Source organism: Suricata suricatta, chromosome 5, assembly GCF_006229205.1.
Source record: "Suricata suricatta isolate VVHF042 chromosome 5, meerkat_22Aug2017_6uvM2_HiC, whole genome shotgun sequence".
In the NCBI taxonomy this organism is placed as follows: domain Eukaryota; kingdom Metazoa; phylum Chordata; class Mammalia; order Carnivora; family Herpestidae; genus Suricata; species Suricata suricatta.
Genome location: NC_043704.1, coordinates 13013595 through 13039477, shown reverse-complemented (window position 1 = coordinate 13039477; position 25883 = coordinate 13013595). Strand labels below are relative to the sequence as shown.

General features: G+C 39.2%; 2 protein-coding genes across 3 annotated transcripts in view; both read right to left on the bottom strand.

Moving 5' to 3' along the window:
- DONSON (downstream neighbor of SON) overlaps positions 1-359 on the bottom strand; it is a 17564-nt gene extending 17205 nt beyond the window's left edge. The window contains exon 1 of the mRNA XM_029938663.1: positions 328-359. Within this exon, the coding sequence (XP_029794523.1) occupies positions 328-359 (32 nt within the window). The remainder of the gene's footprint in view (positions 1-327) is intronic.
- Positions 360-618: 259 nt separating this feature from the next.
- On the bottom strand, positions 619-25683 carry CRYZL1 (crystallin zeta like 1). 2 transcript variants are annotated; one of them, XM_029939018.1, is made up of 12 exons: positions 25600-25683; positions 23567-23644; positions 21030-21102; positions 16991-17035; positions 15720-15788; positions 11663-11796; positions 10488-10599; positions 7010-7108; positions 5810-5928; positions 4684-4789; positions 1898-1943; positions 619-1165 (listed from the first exon to the last, which is right to left on the bottom strand). In XM_029939018.1, the coding sequence occupies exons 1-12, from the start codon at positions 25663-25665 to the stop codon at positions 1066-1068; spliced, it is 1047 nt and encodes a 348-aa protein (XP_029794878.1). In that variant the 5' UTR covers positions 25666-25683; the 3' UTR covers positions 619-1065. The 2 variants fall into 2 exon arrangements, with proteins under 2 accessions (XP_029794878.1, XP_029794880.1); XM_029939020.1 differs by having other exon boundaries at positions 1092-1165; positions 1898-1947.
- Between the last annotated feature and the right edge of the window lie 200 nt (positions 25684-25883).

Sequence of the window (25883 nt, the reverse complement as noted above, 5' to 3'; positions counted from 1 at the left end):
TGCCGGCCGGCCTCCCCTTGGGTGCTTCCCGCGCGCGCCGGCCCCGCCCCGACGCAGCCCCGCCCCCCAGGCGTAACAAGCGCGTGCGCCCTCGGCCGCCGGAGAGACCCCGCCCCCGCCCTTCGGTCCGGTCCGCTGTCCCGGCGCTTCTCCGAGGTCCTGGGCCCTAGTCGTGTCGAGGGTGCCAAGTGGCTTGGAAATACCCGCTCCAGGGCACCGATGTGCACTCCCCTATCCGGCGCCGAAACAGGTGACCGCTACTTAAATCCGAAGCAGGGATGAAGTGAGCTCAGGACTAGGCATTTGGAGGAAAAGAAGACGTCACACTTGAGCTGCTGCTTTGAACTTATGGAGGGCATTCTCGACGTCCAGAGCTGGGGATAAGGGCCTGCGCCTCCACCCCCGCTACCCAAAATAGAGAACCCTGGCAGGAAATCAGCGGCGCAGCCTCCTAGTTCCCCCCCCCCGCCCATGCAACACCACTGCAGCCGCCTACCCCCGCCCCCGCAATATACTGCAGCTACCACCGGCAAGTTGTGGTGATGGTCCTGTTTGATCCCGAGGAAACCCTGAAATGAATGCTTGAAAAAGTTTTAAAGTGTCTATGGACTAGATCTCTTGAGACTTGAAAATATATTCAAATGATTAAATTACGACAGCAAAGGCTTGTTAAGGAAGGAAGGTATTGAGAGCGGAGTTGATACAAAAATAATACCGTTATTTTGACATACCAGAAGACTAACAAGTTTATCAATAGAGTAGCGTGGCTTTTCCCGAAAGTAGTTTCTTGAAAGAAAGAATTTTATAATAGAGGCAAATGTATGGAAACAACCAAAAAGAACTTAAGAATGTTCCCTTTGGATGTTATAGACTTGTCTTTACCGTTTTTGTAATTTTTCAAATACTTCTCAAAAATTTCAAATAACTTTGAGCATCTTGACTCATAGCAGGAAAACCAAACAACTTGGTTTTATCTTCCTTGAATTTTCTGAACAATTTCCAAGGAAACTCTGGCTTCAAGTACTGGAAGGGGTTTATCCAACTGACGTCTGAGAAAGAACAAAATTAAAATTGAACAACTTGCTTTTTTCTTCCTTGCGTTTTCTGAACAACTTCCATGGAAACTTTCGCCTCATACAGTGGAATGGGTTCATCCAACTGAGGCCTGAAGAAGAATAAAATTATGAGAAGTTAGGTCAAGGTGAAGATGAATAGAACACTTGGGATGCAACTGCTGTAGTTCAATTCTATTATTTTGAATAATCCAAACAAACTTGCCCATTAGTATTTCCACTGTTAAAAGTGTTTCAATTTGGGGCACCTGGGTGGCTCAGTCAGTTGAGCATCCAACTTCAGCTCAGGTCATGATCTCAGTTTGTGAGTTCAAGCCCCACATCGGGCTCTGTGCTGACAGCTCAGAGCCTGGAGACTGCTCCGGATTCTGTTCTCCCTCTCTCTCTGCCCCTCATGCTGTCTCTCTCTCTCTCAAAATTAAACATTAAAAAAAAAAAAGTGTTTAAATTTTGAAGTGGAAAAAATGCCTACTTTATCCACCCCAGATCCAACTTAAAAAACAAAACAAAACTGTACTTTTCCCTCTTCTCAAGCTATTGGTTATTCACGTTGCTTTGGGAAGGGTGATAAGAAAAGCAAAGGTTGTGTGGTACCATATGGAATGGACTAAGAAGAACTCATGGGCCACTTCTATCTTAAGGAACGCTTACTGGTGCATCACAAGATACACTTTGAGAAATACTAAAGAGCAGCTATTTATCTAAACAAAATAAAATATGGAGGCAATAAGTATGCTGTGAATATTGAAACAGAAGCAGAAATGCTTGCCTTACCTCCTTGATAATAGAAAAGTAAACAAGAGTGATTTGGTTACTTAGCTTACCTAAAAACACCACTTGACAACTTCTCCATCACATCCTTTAAGATACGTAGCTGGAAAGACCGTTAAGGAGGCAATGTAACAGAGGGAGGATTGAATTAAACCATCCAGAGGTTGAGCAGGTCACCTACTTAAGTTCAGCACTCTCAGAACTTGAGAATTTAAGTTACAGAAATTCTGTAGGCTGTGAAGTTTACCTAGAAAACAGGGAAATGTGGAACAGATCTGAGAGAAGTGATGATGTAAGAGAGTCTAAACTTCTAAGGACAAGTGACTAAAGAAGCAAGCCTAATGCCCGGTCCTAAGTAATGACTAACGTTATACCAAACCGGGAGAAATGAAGTGGTGTCAGCTTTGCCTTTTAGCACTATGTATATTTTTAGTTAAAGACAATTTTAGCACTCATGTCTCTTATATTAGGTGCATGTTTATTTACTAAACTGACTGCTAGTTGGCTCACAATTTATGTGCAGAAAAGTTAACAAACTGTGGTTTGTCAAGAAGAGAAAAAAAACCCTGGAAAATTAAGGAAAAAACTAAGTCATTTAATTGAAATTATAATACTAGGATTGAGAGTATGTAGCGGCTAGTACTAGTGAATGACACAGGACATAATCACACAGCTGGAAGGAGGTCTCTGTTAAATCACAAGCAGCAACTGGCTCATGTGTGAACTCACTGAAGGGTCCCCACAAGTGAGGACTAAAGTCTGAACATAAGACATTTAAAAGATTTTCTTAAAAAGGACCTAAGGATGGTGGAGGGCACTTGAGGGGAAGAGCACTGGGTGTTGTATGGAAAACAATTTGACAATAAAATATTATGGAAAAAAAAAAAAAAAGGACCTAAGAAATATTCACATACTACAAATTCTCAATTTCTGTTACATGAAAATGCCAACACTAACTCTGAGGGAGTGTGTGTAGGGAATTAAGTAACACAGGCAAAGCAGCCAGCCTAGCTCCTGACGTGGGATTCAAAATATGCTATCTAATGGTACTCTTAACACATGGTGTTCTCTATTGTTAACATTCCATGAGATTCTTTTTTTTTTAAGTTTATTTTATTTTAGAAAGAGGGAGAGAGAGTATATGCAAGAGTATATATGGAGGGGAACCAGAGAGGAGAGAGAGAGAGAATCCCCAGCAGGCTCCACATTGTCATCATGGAGCCTGATGCGGGGTTCAAACCCACGAACCAGGAGATCATGAGCTGAGCTGAAATCAAGAGTCGGACACTTAACCATCTGAGCCACCATCATCCCATGATATTCTTGATGATTACAACATTAGTGGACAATTAAGTTGCCTAAAATTGAAGTCTTAAGAATTCTTCTAGAGAGTTAAAAATTATTTTCTGAATTTAATAGAAAAATATTTAGGGGCGCCTGGGTGGCTCAGTTGGTTAAGCGCCGGCTTCAGCTCAGGTCATGATCTCACGGTTCGTGGGTTGAAGCCCCTGTCGGGCTCTGTGCTAACAGCTAGCTCAGAGCCTGGAGCCTGCTTCAGATTCTGTGTCCCTGTCTCTCTCTGACCCTTCCCTGCTCACACTGTCTCTCTCTGTCTCTCAAAAATAAATAAAAGATAAAAAATTAAAAAAATAATAAAGAAAAATATTTAATCAGAAATATTTTAAACTCACACATTCACTACATTAAGGGAATGTTCCAGTTTTGAAATGTACTATGTAGGGGCACTTAGCTGGCTCAGCTGGTATAGCACATGACGCCTGATCTCAAAGTTGTGAGTTCGAGCCCCATGCTGGGTGTAGAGATCACTTAAAATCTTCAAGAGAAAGAAATGTATTTTTTATAACTCAACATATGCAGGCTACTAATTAAATATTCCTATTTGAAAGCTGAATTGTCTTTGTTCTTAGAGGTGAGTCTCTAAGAACACATACATATACACATTTAATTGTATTAAACATTTAACAAAAACCAAGTCTGATATTCAGCAGAGACAAACTTAATGCTATGCAAATATCTTTCTTCACACATAGCTATATCCTATTCATAACAAGAACTTCTGTTTTATCCAATATATTAAAGTTTTTACCAAGTGCAGCTGCCTTTAGAACGGTTATTTCAGAAATCAAAGTTTTATTCTTAAGCTCGATCCTGCGCTAAAGAGGATTGAACCACTCTTTTGGAACTGCTTTCACATTCTCGAGATAATATTTCATGAATTTCACCAAAACTGGAATGATTTGGCTTCATTCACCAGATTTTTCTCTGAATGAATTCCGTAAAAAAAAAAAAAAAAAAAAAAAATTCAAACCCATTTTCATTTGATGAAGATTTCCTAGCTTTGCTCATCTCAAAACACCCTACAAACTCTTTAAAGCAAGGAGGCATTCTGAAATGTCCTATCTAATAGCACCATGACAGCGTAGATTAAGGATGCAGCCTTTCAGGGTGATGTGTACTTTCTGTAATGCCAAGTTGAAAATGAAACAAAATTTTGCATGTTATCTTATGGTTTATCTCCCATTCACAAACAAGCAAGACCAACTGCCTACGTGATTCTAGGTGACTACCACTTTCTAGCTGCATCCTTTCTATGCTTGTCTCTTCACCTGTGAGAGAGGAACAATGATAGTATTTATACTTCAGAGTGCCGTTTCCATGTTTAAATAAATTAATACCTACAAAGTACTTGGAACATTGTCTGCCATCTCAATGAGAGTTACATATTATTATTATTAATTATCATTATTAAAGAACTTAATGATGAGAGCACATGGTAAATTTCAAGCCAGAAACTCAAGTCAATAGATAAAAAGGATATAAAGATATTTTCCCTGTTGTACATTTGACAAATTCCAAACTTCGTCATTAAGGAAAGCCACCGTTGCTCCCTTGAGGAAAAGGCAATGGCTATCTGGAGGATCCAACTTGGAGAGAATACACAAAGGTTGATCAGTTACTGGGAGTTTAATAGCAGAAAGATCATTGTTATCTTGAGCCAGAAAAACATATAAATTAAATACCCAAAGCACAAATAAACAGCACACAAACCTTAATAACAATACGTAAACTGTAATGTTTTCTTTTCTAATTCACTGTCCAAAAGGCCAACGTAGAGATGACAGAGTGGTAACCTGTGTGCACACGCTCGCGAGTGCGTGTGTGAGTACAGGCGTGCATGTGTGAGAGTTGAGATTTCTGGCTGCTACTTACCAGCCATCTTCATGAGGATGTCAGAAAATCAGTGAAGATTAATTAATGTAAGAGAACGATGATATTTGCATATCAACCATGATTAAGAAACTTAATCTGAATACTGATGAGAAGTGTAACTTTGGTACACAATGTATACACACACATATGTAGTAAATTCTAATTGGAATAATTGGGAAGTTGTTATAATTTAATATTTTGCTAAGTATATGTCAACAATGTTGTTACTAATAAAAAAAAATCTTACTTGAAAGAGTATTAAAAAATTCAGAAGTCACTACTTCCAAACCACTAAATTAAAGTTGCATGAACTGGGGTGCCTGGGGGGCTCAGTCGGTTAAGCCTCCGACTTCAGCTCAGGTCAGATCTCACGTTTGTGGGTTCGAGCCCCGCGTCAGGCTCTGTGCTGACAGCTCAGAGCCTGGAGCCTGCTTCCAGTTCTGTGTCTCCTTCTCTCTCTGCCCCTCCCCCTCTCATGCTCTGTCTCTCTCTGTATCAAAAATAAATAAAAACATTAAAAAAAATTTTTTTTTAAAGTTGAATGAACTACTCTCCTAGCCACATTTTGGTTAATATACACCTAAAGTAAAAAAAGAAAGCTACATTTCTTTAGAACAGGTATAATTCAGAATGTATAATATCTTTACACCTTGCGTCAAAAGACTTAGGGAATTATCCTTTGTTAATTACATCCTTATGGTGAAATAGTAATGTTTTATTGTTTCTGCTAATACCTGCAGGTTTTCTTCTGTTGTTATCCAATGGCCTCCAACACCAAGAAGTGTGATGATATCATGTTTATGTGGCAGTTGTAATTTTACAGCTGGTTCGTCATCTTTACTATATAATCTCACTTACAAAGGAGTAGTTTAAAAAAGAGAGAGAGAGAGACAAGAAATATATTTTATAGTAATATGGCAAAAATTTATTCTTCAAACTAGTCTTCTTAAGTTTTTAATGTAGGAATGAGAAACCATTTTTCTTAGAAAAAAATAACACATACTGTATTCAGACACCTTAAAATATTCTTTTTGCATTAAAACTGGCCATTAAATTTACTCTAGATTTAATTACAAGTAATATAACTAGACACAAAAAGATTACTTTCATTTGAAAACCAGGCAAGGTAACATAACCTTTATAATCGTAACCGTTTTAATCACAACATTGATAGCTTAATTCTTCGGGAAAAGTTGACTTCTGATTAAGGAGCTCACAGCCTCAAGAGAGTCATACTATGACATAATTATTGGAAATGTATGTTTGAAAAGTTAATGAAGTACACATTCACTTTCATCGAAAGATTTTTCTAAGTTAATTTCAAGTCTTGAAAATATTGGTTAAAAACAAACACATTAAGACGGTCACAGACGGAGTCATCTAGGAGTCTCATCACAGAAGATAAATCTTAACAAAGTAGGAACAGATCCCTTCACAGGCTTGTGAATCCTATCCTTCACGTGCAATGGCTCTACGTAAGTGTGTACAGATTAGATGTTAAATAGATACGGACTAAAAACGTAAGTTTAAGGAATATAAAAATGAAACAAATTCTGTGCTTTTTTCCAAATAGAGATTGCAGAAGTCAACCATTCAATAGTGGGCAGCCAGACACAGCAGAACTGACTATGTGGCTGAGATCTGAACTAATGTGGATCATCTGGGAACCACTGAAGAGATCATGTTTGTCCATTTCCTGTAGAGACACTTACACTCCAAGGCCTCTAGGTTAGAGGTGAGCGTGTTCTCTCTTCCAGACATTGTTTACAATGGTCATAAAGAAGCGTCAATTTAAATAGAAAAATTAAACACAAAACATGACATCAATTTAATAAGTATGTTAATAATAATTCCCTGGTTATACATACTTATTTTGAAATTCATCCATCACACTACAAAAATGGTACAGACTGCTGATTTAGTAAACTACCCACCTCCAGCATCTAGGACAATATCTACTCCCAGGCCACCTGTTTCTTCTAAACAGCTTTCAGCAACATGGGCTTTTCCATTAGATACGTCAATGACTCGGGCTGTAAAGGACAGGAAGTCAGGCTATGGTAAGAAAAAAATAAAAATAAACCTCTGTTCTCTGAAATGCGTTGAGGGGTTCAAACAATTACTGGGTCCAAATTGCACTTTTTCTCTTCTATGCCAACGGCGGTAAAGATCAATTTAAAGGAAGGGACTCTTCTATTACATAAAAATAAAATATTGAACATTTTGTGGATAATGTGTTCCAAGGCCTGTCTGTTCAACAGAGGTCTGTTCCCTATAGCTAAAAGATATACAGCCAGAACAGAGAATCTGTAAACCACAGAGGTACGTATTATATATTAAGGCATAGACTGAAAGGTTAAGCAATTTCTTAAGGAAGTTTGGGATTAAGAGAGTTTAAAGCTAAAAAGCCAAAAATGTACTTGTGTGATATGGTACTTCTCTATTAGGGGCTGTTTTATCCTTTTTTGGTCACAGAAACGTGCCCTGCACCCCTACCCCACTGCCTTCCTCAGTTGTTGCCCCAAATGAGGAAAAATCATGAAAGTTAAGGACAAAAACATGATTATTTACAGCAGAGTTAGTGAAAAGAAAACTATTTTTAACTAGTTGCTTTAGAATATTGTATCAATAGGGGCGCCTGGGTGGCTCAGTCAGTTAAGCCTCTGACTTCGGCTCAGGTCAGATCTCACGTTCGTGGGTTCAAGCCCCGCGTCAGGCTCTGTGCTGACAGCTAGCTCAGAGCCTGGAGCCTGCTTCTGGTTCTGTGTCTCCTTCTCTCTGCCCCTCCCCCTCTCATCCTCTGTCTCTCTCTGTATCAAAAATAAAATAAAACATTAAAAAATAAAAAAAAAATAGAATATAGTATCAATAGAACAAGCCAATGAGCAAATTTTTAAAAATGCAGAATTTGAACTGGCAAACGAAGACACAGGTTTATAATTCATGTTTGTGTATTTTAGCACCTTTCTGTAAAAGAGAATTCTCAGAGCTGCTCAGACTGGAAGTGTAGAACAACAGTGATCAAGTATGTGGGCGACAGGGGTTGGTGTGGGGGGGGGGCACAAGGAAAAGGGAACTGAGGTATCTGGGAAGGGGAGGGTTAACCAGTAAGAAAACTTTCCCTTGAACCTGTTCATTTTCAAGTTCTTCTTTTTACCTTCTTCCTACAGTCCCTGCCTTAACCTTTCTTCGGTATCTTGGCTATCTCGGCCAGAAGAACAACGTAACAATGGGAGTAACCAAGGCTTCAATGGAAGACAGGCCTGGCTTCAAATCCCACTCCAGTCCTTCCAGGCGTATATCCTCGGACAAGCTAGTTAAATCTGCACACGGGGTCGTTGACTTACAAATCATTCACATTAACACTCAACGAACCTTCGCTTCCTTCTTGCCTGCCCTTCACATGCACTCTGCTCTTCCTTTTTTTCCTTCCTCTGTTAGTTTTTCCATTCCTATCTTTTCTCCTCTCCTTGTTCGTTTTCTTCAGTCTTTATTTTCTTCTCTCTTTCCATATGCACTGTTGTGTGGACAGGTTCAATCTTTTCATTTTTTGGTTGAGGATGTTTTTATTTATTTTTTAAAAATTCTAGTATAGTTAACATGCAGTGTTAAGGTAGCTTCAGGTGTACAATATAGTGATTCAACAATTCTGTACGTTACGCAGTGCTCACCGCAGTAAGTGTGCTCTTAATCCGCTTCACCTAAATCACCTGTCTCCCCACCCACCTTCCTTCTGGTGACCATCCGTTTGTTCTCCAGAGTTGAGTCTGTTTCTTAGTTTGTCTCTCTCTTCCTTCTTTTTTCCTTTATGCATTTGTTTTGTTTCTTAAATTCCACTAGTGAACTCATAGGGTATTTGTCTTTCCCTGACTTAGCATTATACTCTCTAGCTCCATATTGTTGCAAATGGCAGGCTTTCATTCATTTGTATGGCAGAGTAATTAATATTCCATCACAGATATACCACATCTTCTTTATCTATTTATCTACCAATGGACACTTGGGCTGCTTCCATTATTTGGTTATTGTAAATATTAACATTGCAATATACATACGGGTGCATGTATCCTTTTGAATTAGTGTTTTATGTTTTTTAGGTAAATACCCAGTAGTGTGATTACTGAATCACAGGGTATTTCCATTTGTAACTTTTTTGAGGCACCTCCATGTTGTTTTCCACAGTGGCTGGACCAATTCGCCACCAGCGGTGCATTAGGGTTCCTATTTCTCCACATCCTCTCCAACACTTGTGTTTTTGATTTTAGCCATTGTGTAAGAGGATATCTCATTGTAGTTTTGATTTGCATTTCCCTGATGATGAGGGATATTGAGCATCTTTTCAGTGTCTGTTGGCCATCTTTATTTCTTCTTATGTGATGTCTTTTGCCCATTTCTAATTAGATTGTTTTCTGAGTGTTGATTTGCATGAGTTCTTTATAAATATTGGATACTAACCCTTTATCAGAGCTATCACTTGCAAATATCTTCTCTCATTCAGTAGGCTGTTTTTTAGTTTTGTTGATTGTTTCCTTTGCTGTGCAGAAGCTTTTTCTTTTGATGTAGTCCTAATAGTTTATTTTTGCTTTTGTTTCCTTTGCCTCAAGAGACATATCCAGAAAAATGTTGCTATGTCAATGCCGGAGAAATTCCGGCCTGTACACTTTTCTAGGATTTTTATAGTTTCACGTCTCACATTTAAGTCCTTAGGTTCAGTCTTTGTAAGAGCTCCCCAGTCTCCACCATGTCCTGTTCATTATAAACTATATCTGACCTGTGTATTGTGTACGTGGATCATCTTTCTCCCGAGTGTATCACAGAAACCTGACAACGTTGGAAATATAGATCATTGGGTAAGAGGTTGAGGGACCTACAAAGTGATACAAAAATCCACTGATTTATTGAGTAAAGCAAAGAGGCATCCGGTATTGTGAAACTGTGTCAAAGTTCAGCTAATTCACACTTGGGAAGGTTGATAACAATGGGGCAAAAAAGAAAAAACACTGAGAAATGTAGGTTTCAAAAGATAGGTAAGCTTGGATTTAGCACAGATACTAAGTGCATTTTACTGGTGACTTTCATTTGGGAGTTTGTACTTTGTTTTTATGAATACAGCCTTTCAAGTGATATGTCTTTAAAATTTTCTGTTTAGGGGCACTTGGGTGGCTCAGTTGGCAGAGCAACTGACTTTGGCTCAGGTCATGATCTTGCGGGTTTGGGCCCTGCGTCAGGCTCTGTGATGACAGCTTGCTCAGAGCCTGGAGCTTGCTTCAAATTCTGTGTCTCCTTCTCTCTCTGCCTCTACCCCGTTCATGCTCTCTTTCTGTCTCTCAATAATAAATAAATGTAAAAACAAATAAATAAATAAAAATAAAATTTTCTGTTTAAAAGTCTGTGCTGAGGAATATTACCCACCTAGAGAAGGCCTAAGTCTTTCAAGGCATTGCTTATCTTCGAGGCTGCCTGCTGTGGAAATCACTTTGGCTCCTCTGTGGTGTGCTAGCTGAATAGCTATCGTACCGAGTGCCTGTGTGGGGAAAAAAATACACAATGCGTTTACAGACATAAGGCAGAAGCCACAGCTAGCTTCTTCTATAGGCTGTTTAATAAAGTGTAATAGTTTAAGTGCTCCTCTAGTATATTTTTTAATGCTATCTGATAGCAAAAGGAAAAACCACAGGGACACGGTTGAGACATCTGAGTGTCTTCTTCAGAAGCAGTGGCCGAACAGACGCACGTACCGCCTGCTCTCACCCCGTCTGACCACTGCACAGGATTTCAAGACGGAGGGCTGCGTTCAGAAACTTGGCCTCAGAAAGAGAAAAAAGGGCTTTTACAGGCCTTGTCAGCGAAATGATCTAAGCTAATTTCATAGCATGTGTAGGAGTCCAGCTACTTTTCTTTAAAGACCAAAGCGCCCTCAAAAGATCCATCCCTTTGCTGACCTGAGGGGTGAGTTCAGGGAAAACCTATTATCTTGATGCTGGACATCAGGCTGAAGCCAATGCCAAAGACAGGTCTGCCTGTTTTGCAAAAGAAAAGCAGGGGAAGTAAGAATTTTCATTAACGGCCAGACAGAAAATAAAACTATAGAAATTCACTGCAACTTTTGTAACACTGTATTTGTAACATAATCTATTTTTGCCCAGTTTTAGTGTCTTGAAATATTTTTTTGATGGTACATGTAATATGTTGACATTAGCAGTTTTTTGGGCCTTCTGTGATCCACCTGTAAGTGCAATCGATACCTTATTGACGCAAGTGTGGGGAGTATACAAAGTTGGTAGAGGGTTTTAGGGCATTGCTTCAAAGATTTCATGAGCTAGTTCAGGCTTTGTGTAATAGGCATAAAAACATGGCGTGGTTGCTTTTTTAAAGTACTAGCAGATTAAAAGTAATAAGAAACTAAACACACTTAAGAATAAGTTTTATCTCTTGTTAATAAAGGCTGCCTATTCTAACAAAATGGGAATTTGATAGAGAAATCAGTCAATAAGCTATCGGCAAAGAATGGTATTAGCAAACGGAGAGCCTATGTCCTAAGTTTGCTGGATTTTGATCCGTTTCTTAACAGAACTATTAGCACCTACACTTGCTCCATCCATTATCAGCACTGATTTCCCAGAAGAGAGATGCGAAAGATAATGCAGGGCTGTATAGGCTCGTACTCCATCCCGAATGGTTCCAGCAGCTTCTGTCCACGTAACTTTTTCTGGCTTGTGAACTGTCACAAAGAACAAGAGGGAACAACCAGTTTGCAAGTCCCATTAATTCTGCCTCCTGGATCTGTTTCTCTCCAGCTGCAGCTCCCACCCTGGCGCTGGCCCCAGCCTCTCCTCCCATTATCCTCACCTATATTTCGGTTTCTCTAGTTGCATCCTCACCCATACATAATGCACCCTCAGCCTAGGAGCTGGTATGTGTGTGCATTTTTTAAACATTATATTCTGAAATAAAACAAATGGAGAGGTGCCTGGGTGACTCAGTTGGTGACGCATCTGAGTCATGATTTCGGCTCAGGTCATAATCTCGAAGTTCGTGACTTTGAGCCCCACATCGGGCTCTGTGCTGATAGTACGGAACGTGCTTGGGATTCTCTCTCTCTCCTTCTCTCTGTCCCTCCCCTGCTCAGGTGTACTCTCTCTCTCTCTCTCAAAAAAAATAAAAGAAACATTAATTAAAAAAAAAGAATCACACGTTTAGAAAAACATGCAGAAAAGTACATGAAACACACATGCAGATGATTAAATACAAAGCATATATACAAGTAATGATCCTTGGTCGAGGGAGAACGCACAGCCCACACCCCAACAGCCTTAGCCTGGTCTCTCCAGCCAGAGGCTGCCACCATTCTAAGTTAATTTCTTCCTCACCTTCCTAGCTTATGACCAAAGTATGCATTCCTAAACAGTGTCATTTAGTTTTGCCTGTTTTTGAACTTTATTTAATGGAATCACAGCATACGCATTCTTTTCTATCCTGGTTTTCCCCCCTCAGCATTGTTTTAAAGACCCGCCCCTTTGTACAAACACAGCTGCGGTGCTTTCATTCTTACCGTGTTTTATGGCATTCCACTATGTGAAAACACGTTCATTTGGTGACTGCTCTCAGTTCAGGGTCTCAGTTGGTGGCAATTATAAACAATGCCGCTAAACATGCTCTCATATAAAAGATAGTGTTACATTGCTGCATGGGTTTTCTTAGGATATTACTCGGGAATGGAAATCCCAGGTCACAGGTATACTGCCTTCAACATTACTGCATGCTCCCGAAGAGGCTGTATGAATTTATTCTCCCACAGCTGTATAAATACAATTCCTACTACTGTGAACATCTCTGTCAACCCCTCATATTGTTATACATTCTTACCAATCACGTGGCTGTGCTATGACTTCTTACAGTGATTTCAACTTGCCTTTCCCTCACTACTGCTAACGCTGAGCACCTCTCTGTTTCTTGGCCATCTGGAATTCCTTTTGTGAAATGACTCTTCAAGTGTTTTTAGCAATTTTTCTGTTATTTTTGTCTTTTTCTTATTATTTTAAAGGAATTTATTTTTAATATTTATTTGTTTTACTTAATAGAGAGTACATGCGTGTGATAGGGGTAGAGGGAGAGAGAGAGAATCTCAACAGGCCTCATGCTCAGTGTGGAGCCCAACACAGGGCTTGATCCCACAACCCTGGGATCATGACTTGAGCTGAAATCAAGGGTCAGATGCTAACTGACTGAGCTACCCAGGTGCCCCCAAATGTGGGCACCTAAAGTCAACTTTATTACACTTCTGTAGTCTTTCCCAATTCTTTGAAATGTTTTTCCTCAAAAGCTGAGATGGTGTAGTACAGGACCATGAGCTTTGCACTTACTGCCTGGTGCCATCTAGTGGGGAAGCGAGCACCTGCACATACAGGCTGAGAACCTTCAGACAAGCAAGGCACTAAAATAGAGCGCGAGGTGGACCACACATGGTGCTTTGTTCTTTACCAAAGTCTTTAAGATACCTCTTCTCCTAGTTTTCTTGATTATAAAATGCAGTTCAGGGTAATTAATTTGTCTGAGGCCACATAGCTAACAAATGTAAATGCCTGACTCTAAAAGTACATCTACTCTAACAGCGCATGCTCAAGACACACGAGGCTTATTTTTATTCCTCGGGAATGTCTTCCATTCTATGACTTAGGACTACCTGTATTTTCATTAAGAAATCAAACATGTAGTCCTTTAAAAAATGTTAACTGTAACCAAACTACATTTAGAGAGCAAAGGCTCTAACATTGCATGGTTACATGTGGTTTCATGTTAAGACCCTCGCTTTTGTGTTAGGTGATGATCCACAAGTATTTATTATGTTATAAAAACTAAAAATATAAGTAAGAGAGCCATGTAAGGATCATAATAATAGCATATCAAACCCCAAAATTACAATTTCAATTCTATCTTAGGTCTAATAAAATAATGCTGAAAATGGGTACCAAATTTTGAATGAAAAAATTATCCTTTGTTCGACATAAAATGGCTTAAGAACTGAAAGCACAAAAGAGCTGGAAAAATGACTCAGCTTCTTAACTTTAATATTCTGTAAAAGGATGAATAAGACATTTTGGAGAGATTGTTTGAAACCTATTTCTTTGGTGTGGTTTTAGAACACACTTATTTCAAGGAGACTGAGTGCTGAACTTCCACTTAAAAAAAAAAATCACTGAAGATTTAGTAGAAACTAAAATAGAGTTGTGCTAAACTGAATATTTCCTCCTGCAAATCTTCAGGGACCACCTGAAATTATTTCCTCTTTTGTTGGAGCTGCAGCAGAGCTCAGAGGCAATCTAGTTTGGTGAACATGCCCAGTGTCTCACCCAAAGGCAAGTGGTCACAGGGTTAAGTGCCCATTCTGAAAGTTCCTCTTTCAAAGAAACCTTTTACTGTATTTTCTTTCTCAAGGAATATCTGGACTTGTATTCTTTATGTTAATGGAGTTTTGGACTATAATCCTCCTGACTTGTAGAAAAATCAAGGGTCTTTTGGGGGGTTTCCTTGTTTTGGCTTAAGCCTTATAGCTAGGAAACTGATATTCTAATTTGCTTTTCTCCTTCTGGTCCATTTTATAATTTAGGGAACTTAAGTCAAAACGCAAGCCTGGGAATCCAAATGAAAGGTTTTACTTGACTCCATAGTTAGAAGGTTCTCAAAAGAATAGTTGAAATAAGGCCCAAGGAAATTCTGGGATCAAAAATAGTATAGTTACCTGTAAAGGAGCTAGTGATGGCCCTCAATTTTCAAACTGCACAGTAACAAAATAGCTATGAATCAAAGCCTTTCATGGCATGGTATCTGAAAGCGAGCTGTATCATTCAAAGGAAGACACATACTTGGCTCCATATCTAGGTTTAACATACATATAAATAAGCACATGCCTCAGACTTCCAGAAAATGCCTTTTGAAATTAATTTTTTAAGTACATTCTACCCCCAGCATGGGGCTTGAACTCACAACCCTAAGATAAAGAGTCCCATACTCCACCGACTGAGCCACCTGGACGCTCTTAGATCTTGTGTATGTGTGTATATATTTTTTAATGTTTATTTATCTTTGAGAGAGGGAGAGAGCGCGCGCGAGTGAGCATGAATGGGGGAGGAGCAGAGAGAGAGGGAGACACAGAATCCAAAGCAGGCTCCAGGCTCCGAGCTGTCAGCACAGAGTCCAGTGCCAGGCTCAAACCCACAAACTGCGAGATCATGACCTGAGCTGAAGTCAACCACTTAACTGACTGAGCCACCCAGGCGCCCCAGATTTTATAGATTTTTAAGGTCAATTGATAACCAAGAATAAGAAGTAAGAAAAAATTCTTCACCTGAAACTAATATGACATTGTATGCCAACTATACTTCAATTAAAAAAGATTCTGCTCAGGCATGTAATTTCAGAGCCAAGGAAGAAACCACTTTTCAAACCTCTGACCACAGCAGTGTAAGTGAGACGTAAAGGTCTATCTATTGTTTGGTCTGAATATGAATTTTACGGATATTAGTATAAGCTAGCAGTGGTCACATGACCAACCAACAGGTATTTATTGCTCAAGGTAGATGCAAATACAATGCAAGGACATCAGGGATGTAAGACTTACATGGGCTGCAAAAGACTAGCACGTACCCAAGTGATGCTCGTGCACTCTGGCAACTTCACACAGCCCGGGGTCTTCAGAATCTAGTGGCAGAATTCCTGGAAATTAACAGGAGAAACTTAAGGGAAACAATCCCAAAATGAATTCGTTACTAATGAGATGCTGGTATGAGTCTAAATTTTGTTCACTGGAATTCTGAGGAAGATTCCAGTAATTACTAGGGTGGGGAAGGGAGAGACCTCAGAAGTATGGGAGGGAAGTGGATTGTTCATTTTCTGTCATGAACGCTGTATCACCGGGACTATCTTTTACTCCCTCTTCTTTCACTGAGGACTGATGGTAAAGGCGGTGCCCGATGAACAGAGCCAAGCCAGAGTCTTGGGGCATCCTCATTAAAATTGTCCCTGAGGAACAGCTACCTTCCCACGGTTTGATTCCTTAAGAATCCCAGTCTACTTCCAGTAAAATCCCTTCTTCCTCTACGCACTCTGATTTAATTTTGGTCTCTTATAAAAAGAATCTTGAGGAATACAGTGTCATTGACTTCTTGGATGAATAAAGATATGAAAGACAGAAATAATAAATTCTCCAAGAAAATACAGGAGTCAAAGGCAATACCATAAAAAGCTGATGAAAACCTCTCTACAAATCAGTTTTCAACAACTTCAAGCAAGCCATAAAGTAAAATATTTTCTAAGTTTAGGTGAATATCTTCCTATGAATATTTTCCAGAGAGAAATGGTTAACTTTCGAGACTACGACTAAAGTCATATTTTATATGTTTGTGTGACTGTTTAGAATACAATAGTATAAATATGTGTATTTGCAAAATAGAACTCACTATGGATTTTTAAAATAGCCAATAAACTTAAGTGTTTCCAGTTAGCCTTTGGTTTTATAAGAGAACTGAGGGAGCAGCTCTGTGAAATACAAGCTGGGTATGGAGAGCGCAGCCTCCATATGGCCCGGGCAGTCAGCAGTCCTCAAGGAGGGGACCGGTGACGGAGTTTCCCAGAGTCTGCAGTCTAGCCACAGACTGGGGTCCTGTCAGGAAACGGCTGCACAAACCATGGTCACTTCTTCATGTATAATATTGGTCAACAAGTATTAGAAAGTTTTAAATATTCTGCTACTGAGATCGAATTCCCAATTTTCTTTGCTAATGGGTATTTGCGAGCAGATTCCAAAAAGTCAGGGTGTATGTATCCTTCCGTAGAAAGCAGGGGACATAATAAACATTAATAATTGTCTCAGAAAAAGAAGAGATGACACTAAAATAGGGCTATAGATCGTAACTTACCAACAACTTCATCATCTGGTTGAAAGAAAGATACCTTGTTTCCAACTAAAGAGGGGAGGAAATTAACAATTAGTATGTGAGTTTATTAAATACTACTCAATGACTTAGCTATTGAAACAAATCCATGGGTTTATAAAAAAAAGTCACTGACTCAGCAGAAAGGCCAAGATCTTCTACAGCATTTTGTACACATACTGTAGGACTGGGGCGCCTGGGTGGCTCAGCCAATTGAATGTCCAACTTCGGCTCAGGTCACGATCTCACAGCTTGTGAGTTTGAGCCCCACTTCGGGCTCTGTGCTGACAGCTCAGGGCCTGGAGCCTGCTTCAGATTCTGTGTCTCCCTCTCTCTCTGTCCTGCCCCCGCTGGTGCTCTATGTCTTTCTCTCTCTCAAAAATAAGTACATTAGGGGCGCCTGGGTGGATCAGTTGGTTAAGCATCCGACTTCGGGTCAGGTCATGATCTCACGGTTCATGGGTTCGAGCCCCGCATTGGGCTCTGTGCTGACAGCTAGCTCAGAGCCTGGAGCCTGTCTTAGGATTCTGTCTCCCTCTCTCTCTGACGCTCTCCTGCTCATGCTGTCTCTCTTTCTCATAAATAAATAAAAACCATTAACAATTTTTTTAAATAAGTAAAAAATTAAAAAAAAATTTTTTAAATACTGTAGGACATAACACTTCAAATCTGGATTCTCCACATAATTCTCCAAACAATTCTCCATAAAATTTGGGTCATGTGGCTGTTGACACCACAGAGAAGGGAAGGATGTCTCTCTATTTAGCTAAGGATGAAGGAAAATAGTGGACCCCACAGCTCTTAGGAGGATTACGCTGCCTTCCCCCCCTCCTGTGGCTGGCCCAGTCTTCCACCATTATTTTAGTTGCAGAATGTCAGACATACAATGGCAGATTCTGGTAAGAGTCATGCATAAAATTACTTTGATTTGGGATTATAATAGAAATAAATTCAGACTGGTGCCAAGAGATTTTCTTGGAACTACACAGAAATGATAGTTACATTTTCTCTGTACACATAGAGAAAAGACTCTATCATCAGTCAATTCTTTTTTTTTTTAAAGGACAACAATCTTGGCCTCCTCTTTTATATTTTAAAAATTTATTTATTTTGAGAGAGACAGAGCATGTGCAAGCTCACAGGTGGGGGAAGGGCAGAAAAGGAGGGGGAGAGAGAGAATCCCAAGCAGGCTCTGTACTGTCAGCACAGAGCCGAGTGTGGGGCCTGAACCCACAAACTGTGAGATCATGACTTGAGCTGAAACTGAGACGGAGGCTTAACTGAATGAGCCACCCAGGTGCCCTCCAGTCAATTCTAGAATATTTTTGTTCAAACAGTTACATGAAGAAAGAAAAGGAAACCCCAAACATCAGTGAATGCCAACTTGTAGTTAAGTATCACATTTAATCTTCAACACATTCAGCCCATGAGGTAGGCATTATTATTCCTAATTGTTAACAGATACCAAAACTGAGGTAGTGCAAGGAAGAAAGACGGGGAAGCCAGAAATCTGGAAGTGGCCTCTGGCTGGCCAGCAGCAAAATGGTTCCAGAAATCATTTGTTGGTGCTCTGCAAGCTACTCTAAGTTTGATATTCCTACTTTCAAGTCCTCTTTTCACAGTTCAGTCTTTCTTTGGATCCCTCCTGCGCCAACATCCCCCAACATTTGTGGCTTCTGGGGCATTGTACTTTTCCCCTTTCCCTTCTGCTGCTGTGCCCGGTCTTCCTGGGATCACTCTGTTCTTTTTCAGTTGGCTTCCTGAACACTCCTCTCAGTTGGCCCCCAAAGAGTGGCTATGTTAACGTCTCTCCTCCATTTCTACTCACTCCCTGAGTGAGCTCATCAACTCTGATTTCAAATACAACTGATATGTGGACAACCATCAAACATCCACAATTCTAGCACAGAACTCTCTTGCTTATGAGTTTAAATTTTTTGAAGTTTATTTATTTTGAGAGAGACAGCACAAACCAGGGAGAAGCAGAGAGAGGGACAGAAAGCCAAGCAGGCTCTGTGCTGTCAGCACAAAGCCCAATGTGGGGTTCAAACTCATGAACCGTGAGATTGAGACTTGAGCTGAGGTCAAGAGTCAGATGCCTGACCTCCTTCACCACCCAGGGACTCCTCCTACTTTTGAGTTTAAACTCACACATTGCTTACTAGACCTTTCCAGTGAGATGTCACTCATGTACATCAAACTCAACAAGTATACATCTAAACTCACCATCTTCCTCCAAATCACATCCTTTTCCCTTCTCATACCTTATCCAAAATCAGGTAAATCACTCCTGGCTGTTTTTTTTTTTAAATATTTTATTTAGTTTTGAGATAGAGAGAGACACAGCATGAGCGGGGAGGGGCAGAGAGAGAGGGAGACACAGAATCCGGAGCAGGCTCCAGGCTCTGAGCTGTCAGCACAGAGGCCGATGCGGGGCTCAAACCCACAAATGTGAGATCATGACCTGAGCCGAAGTTGGAAGCCTAACCAACTGAGCCATCCAGGCACCCCACTCACTCCTGGCTCTTAAACCTGTTTTTTTATTTACCTGTTCTGGTTAATTATTCAGTCCTGCTGACTTTATTTCCTTAGTATTTCTTGAACACACACCTACCTCTGCCACCACTGTCTAGTTTATGGACTTTTTCCTCTTTTGCTCATTAGTCTACGCCCCGACCAGTCCTCTCGCCTACAGCCGCAAAAGTACCCTTCATACGGCCACGCCGATAATCTCCCAAAAGCCCAACCTGACATATGAGGCTCACTGTGGCCCTAGCCCCTGTCTACCCTCCTGCCTCATATTTTGGGGGAAGGAATCAATGTTCATATCATTAAAACATTTTGTTTTCTTTAATTCTGCTGTTTCTAAAGGACAATTTTCTTAACAAAATGTTTCTCTTCTGCCAAGTGTCTTGCCTCCGACTCCTGCCCAGAAGTTTGCTTTTGCTCTCGCAACACCAAACTCTGTAAGTCTTACAATACATCACAGCATTGCTGGCTTCTGTCTACCTGTTAGCAATGAGTATGAAACACAGATTTAAAAACAAACTATCTCCCGGCATCTGGGTGGCTCAGTGGGTTAAATATCTGACTCCTGATTTCGGCCCAGGTCATGATCTCATGGTTCGAGGGATCAAGCTCCACGTTGGGCTCTGTGCTCACAGTGTGAAACCTGCTTGGGGTTTTCTCTCTCTCCCCTCTCTGCTCCTCTCCTGCTTGCACTTGTGTACAAGCGCATAATGCTCTCCTCCTCCCTCTCTCTCAAAATAAATAAACATTAAAAAACATAATCTCACTGGAAGCAGTCTCATTCTTGATCTCCGAAAGCACTGTCTTTTGGCTGGTGTGATTCAGTGAACTTGACACTTTCTATGATTTGCACGTGGGCCTCACCTCTTTGACCATGTTTTAGTCACCTTTGTATCTCCTTAGCTGCTCAATGATTCATTCAAATATTTAATGAATCAAAAAAATAAATGATCTCAAATACTTAGGCTTACTGTTTTGCATGTTAAGATCATTATTTACTCAATGTTTATTAAGTAAAACTTCAACACTTTTTTGATTTAAAGCAATCATAAAATCTTACTGGCTATTTCTCCCCAGAACCCATTTTTGTATGAGCAAACTGCTTAACTTTTAAATGCTCAACTTTAGGCAAACATAACAAACTGAATGTGAATGTAGTTTCTAGTATTATAAGTTTTGTCCCAAAGCCAACTTACACAAGCAATTTGTGGTTGTAAATATCATAAAAAGAACAATGTTGGTCATTCTACTCCATATGATTACTCATGGATTTAAACATATAATCCTTAAATATTTACTAAACTCTAATAAGCTCTTCAATTATAAAACACCAGTTAAATTCCATTTTTCGTTTAATTAAAAAAAGGGAACCATTTCTGTATAATTAAAATTCACATTTGAGGATGTATAATTTTCTGTACTGGCAAACCAATTAGCTACCATTTAATTCTTCATCTTAGAAAATAAGCACAGATATTTATATCTATAAACTTACCATCTAACACAATTCCAGCAATTTCTCTCCCAACAGGAAAGAACTCTTTTTCCATCTTCATTTCTGCTAGAAGCTAAATCATGACAAAGACAGTTTTACTGTTAAGCATAAGTGCTGGCCTCTTCTCGTACATGAGGAAAAGCAAGGGCAGAAACCAAGCCACGGAAAAAACAAATACGATTTAATTTTTGGAGTTAAGACAAAATATTAACTTCACAGAGTAAGTTTCTCTCTACAGTAGGGAAACAAAAGAGTTTGCTGAGAAATCAGGGGATGTGTAGAATGTAAGCATGAGTGTCATTCAAATCACCATTAACACCCTCTGTTTAGCATTTTTATGTTGCCAATAAAAATTATGCCCCAAATTCTTCTTGGTTGACTAAATACGTTTTATCAGTCACTTCATTCTGGTGGGGCAAAGGCAGTTTGGAGAGGGACGTTTTGAATAAAGAGGATGGCGGCAATGAGAACACAAGGTCCTCCATTCCCACGTCCTTCGAAATCATATGAGCTGCTCACAAGTCTTAGGTAAGGGGCAGGTGGAAAAAATGATGGACACACAGAAGGGAAACGGCCAGGTAATTTCAGATTTGAATTTCTTTTTTTAAAGGACAAATTATTTTTTTGAGAGTTACTATTTTGTTAGATTCCAAACAAATTAAATATTTGACATTTAAAGTTGTAGTGTGGGGGCGCCTGGGTGGCTCAGTCGGTTAAGCCTCCGACTTCGGCTCAGGTCAGATCTCACGTTCCTGGGTTCGAGCCCTGCGTCAGGCTCTATGCTAACAGCTAGCTCAGAGCCTGGAGCCTGCTTCCAGTTCTGTGTCTCCTTCTCTCTCTGCCCCTCCCCCTCTCATGCTCTCTCTCTGTATTAAAAATAAATAAAAAATTAAAAAAAAATGATGTGTCATTTAAAAAATAAATAAATAAAAAATAAAGTTGTAGTGTGTACCTAAACTTGTAGTTTCAGTTCCTGCCACTTAATAATCCTAGAGATGCTAGATATATTTAAAGATATCATAGGATTTTAGGAATGGCAAGAAAAATAAATTGATATAATTCTCTTGTATATTTCCTTTGTTTTTATTATTATTTTTTAATTGTGGGATTTGAACTCACGACCCTGAGATAAAGAGCTGAGCAGAGATCAAGAATTGACTGAGCCACCCAGGGGCCCCCCGTTTAGTTTTAAATTTGTTGAATGTCCACTATATATCTGATTTTGTTCAGTGTGGAACTTTATGCTTTTCCTAAGATGTTTCTATGACATTCTCCTGGAAATACTGGGTGCTCTACAATATTTCTTTCTTGCAGACATTTACTGAGCTTTCGAGCTTGTGTTATGGATGTAACAGCTGCGCCCTGTGTCCTTTACTTGCCACGTGTATTTTCTTACATTCCCACATAGTTGCCATAACCAATTCCATGCAGGTTAATAGTTGGAAGATATTTCATTAAATTGATTTTATTCTAATTGACCATTTCTTCCTGTTAGACATGGAGATAATTTTCCTAGACTAGGATTTCAATGAATTTTTCCATTTTAAAAAGAACACCTTGGGGGGCACATGGGTGACTCAGTCGGTTAACAGTCCAACTCTTGATCTCGGCTCAGGTCATGATCTCACAGTTCGTGGGTTTGAGCCTTGCGTCGGGCTGTGCTGACAGTGCAGAGCCTACTTGGGATTCTCTCTCTCTTCCCCTCTCTCTGCTCCTTCCCTGCCTGCACTCTCTCTCTCTCAAAATAAATGTATAAACTTAAAAAAATTAAAAGAACAGCTTGGAAGGAGTAGTAAGTACTAGCACTTCTGATGAAAGGATTTCATGGCATCTTACTAATTCACTTCTCAAGTCAAGCTCATGTTGCCCAATGGAAACCTACGACCCTGCTCTGTAATTTTCCTAATTGTGACTTTATTGCAGAAAACTTTCAGATTCCTAGAAATTATGACGGCATTATAATCCAGTTAATTGATGGTCTAATACTCATGTACAAAACCGAGTAAATGGACGCTTTATCTCGGCACATTTAAACACCCTTTATTTACTATTCGAAGACTTTTCACGTACCTCATGTCAATAATAGAAGACTACTGTTGAGTGGTATGAGGGTGGGGATGTGGATGTATGAGCACGAGAGAGGAACAAAGAAAAATGACAAGAAGAATGTGAACTCTATCTAAAGGCATTAACTAGAAATATCTACAGAATAGTGAATCAATTACTGATGAGATTCCTAATTTTTAGGATTTATGAAAATAACTTCTTCCTTGATTAATAGGCCATAGTAATTATAAATTCTCAGCCTTTCACAATATAGTTTACTAAATATTTCATATAGTAATAGAAAATGTAGGACTTCATTTAGATAATAAATACAGAAACACAAATTCACATTACATTTTTTCCCTAGCTGTTTTAGTCTTCTAAGGATGTTAATTTCTTGGCACTCAGAAATCAGTTATCATTATTTATTTGTACACTAAATATAGCCGGACACTATCATTTGACTTTTGGTCAAAATAAATGCATCGTACCTTTGTATTTATCTGGCTCAGAGCACAAGCTTTAACCTGAAGTTTCACATAGTTGTCCTCTGTAACAGGAAGATTTTCCTAGAACCAAATGATAACATTCTTTTGAGAATATGCCTTTATGTTGTGAAAACTGCCATACGTAAGTGAACAAAACTAAACAAACCCCACTCCAAATCTTAGACCTAAGTTAACGGAAAAAGCCACAAGCAATTATCCAATAGTATAAAATAAAAAAAGTAGAATGGGAATTTGGGGATAAATGTTTAAAGAGTCCTAGGGTAGTGATTTTGAAAATGGATAGATATCAACATAGGTATATGTGTAGGCAATAACTTTTTAGGATAACAAAGTAGAGCAAATGCCATATTTGTTTTTTAAATCTAAATAATCACAAAGCATCAAATCTTTGCATGTACAGGGATATCCTTATACACACGACATAGAGCCTTCACTGATTTTGGAATTTTCTTAATCGTATAAATAAAGTTTTTTAGTGTCATTTGTGTCTCTCTTATTTAACTTACCTTATTTAATATCTGTCTTAGACATTTCAGCATGCCACATGGGATTTTGGGGTCAAAATACAAACTTAATGGCACTTAATTACCCCTGTATTCCAGAGCTAGATATAACTTAAATGCAGTCAAATGCTCTACCCTTGAGCTATTACCCCCAGAGCTAGATATAACTTAAATTGCAAAGAATTATTCACACTCAGGCACTAAATGCCATCCACCTCTATTATTTATTAAATATATTATCGCTTCTGGGGCGCCTGAGTGGCTCAGTTGGTTAAGTGGCTGACTTCAGCTCAGGTCATGATCTCGCAGTTTGTGGGTTTGAGCCTGGCACTGGACTCTGTGCTGACAGCTCAGAGCCTGGAGCCTGCTTTGGATTCTGTGTCTCCCTCTCTCTCTGTCCCTCTCCTGCTTACTGTCTGTCTCTTTCAAAAAAAAAAAAAAAAAGGAATAAAAACACTTAAAAAGCTTTAAAAAAATATTAAAAAAAATACATATTATCACTTCTCCCAAATAACCATTATCCTGGAACCAATAATTAAAATACTCCACACAACTCCTGATATTCCCTCAAATTAGATCAAGAGCTGAGTAGAATATCTACTCGAGTAGCCCCTCCTACAACCTATCAAACAAATTAGTGTTTTATTTGACATAAATACAATACTCTGGGAGTATTTCTTCAAGTTTCAGAGTTGACAGTATTAGGTGATTATTACAAAGATATTCAGTAATATCAATGGATATGTGGATCTTAATAATGTCTGTATGAACCTGTGTCTGATTCTTCCCAAGAGCCAATCAATAAGAGCTTCATTTTGACTCAAAGGCAGAAACTAAGCTGTCTGAGATTTAGACTCCTGAATCAACTTTCATTGTGGAGTTAGTGAAAGGTAACAGGATATCACGATTGTGTTCAGGATCTAGAAATTCTTATTACTCCCATGAAATAAACATAGCACTTAGTTTTGGGTCCTAAGTTGACAGTGGTATGATTCTGGCTTGCTACCAACCTTTCAAACAATCAACCAACATATGAAAATTCTACTACCTCTTCTTGGTTTAAAATGAGACAGTTTAGAGCTTAGCGAATTAAGTTTGCAAAGCTCAGAAATTAGCATGGAAAACAATGCTTTTCCCTGTCTTTCATTTCACAACATGAGAGAAACTGTTTTCTGAAATATGGCTACAATCCGAATACTTGCTTTGCTGTGGGATTCTGACTATGCTGGGTTTATTCTGCAACATCTAAGACTATCAAGGTTGCCCTGTTTTACTAATAATGTTTTATACCATCACCCTGAGAACTAAAAACTCTTTAACAAACATAGTTATACTATAATGAGGACCACCATTCTCACCTAAGATTAGAGGACTTCGTAAGTTTCATTTCAGTAATTTTCTCTCACTTAGTTTCACTTAAAATAACTTATAACGGGTCATTTAAAATTGATTCTATTACATATAAGAAATAAACTACCTTGTTTCATTTAATAATCAAACCATTTTTCTTACCCTTTCTTGAAATACGAATGTTATTTCTTCATTTGTAGAGCTCTTTTGAAAATACAAGCCTTTCATGGTCCCCTAGAAAAGAAAAACATATGTATTTATATATAAATATGAAATAAAATATCTTCCAGACCAAATGAAAGCAAAAATTGAAAAATAATGCTGGTTGGGGCACCTGGGTAGCTCAGTCGGTTGAGCATCCGACTTTGGCTCAGGTCATGATCTCATGGTTCGTGGGTTCGAGCCCCGTGTTGGGCACTGTGCTGACAGCTCAGAGCCTGGAGCCT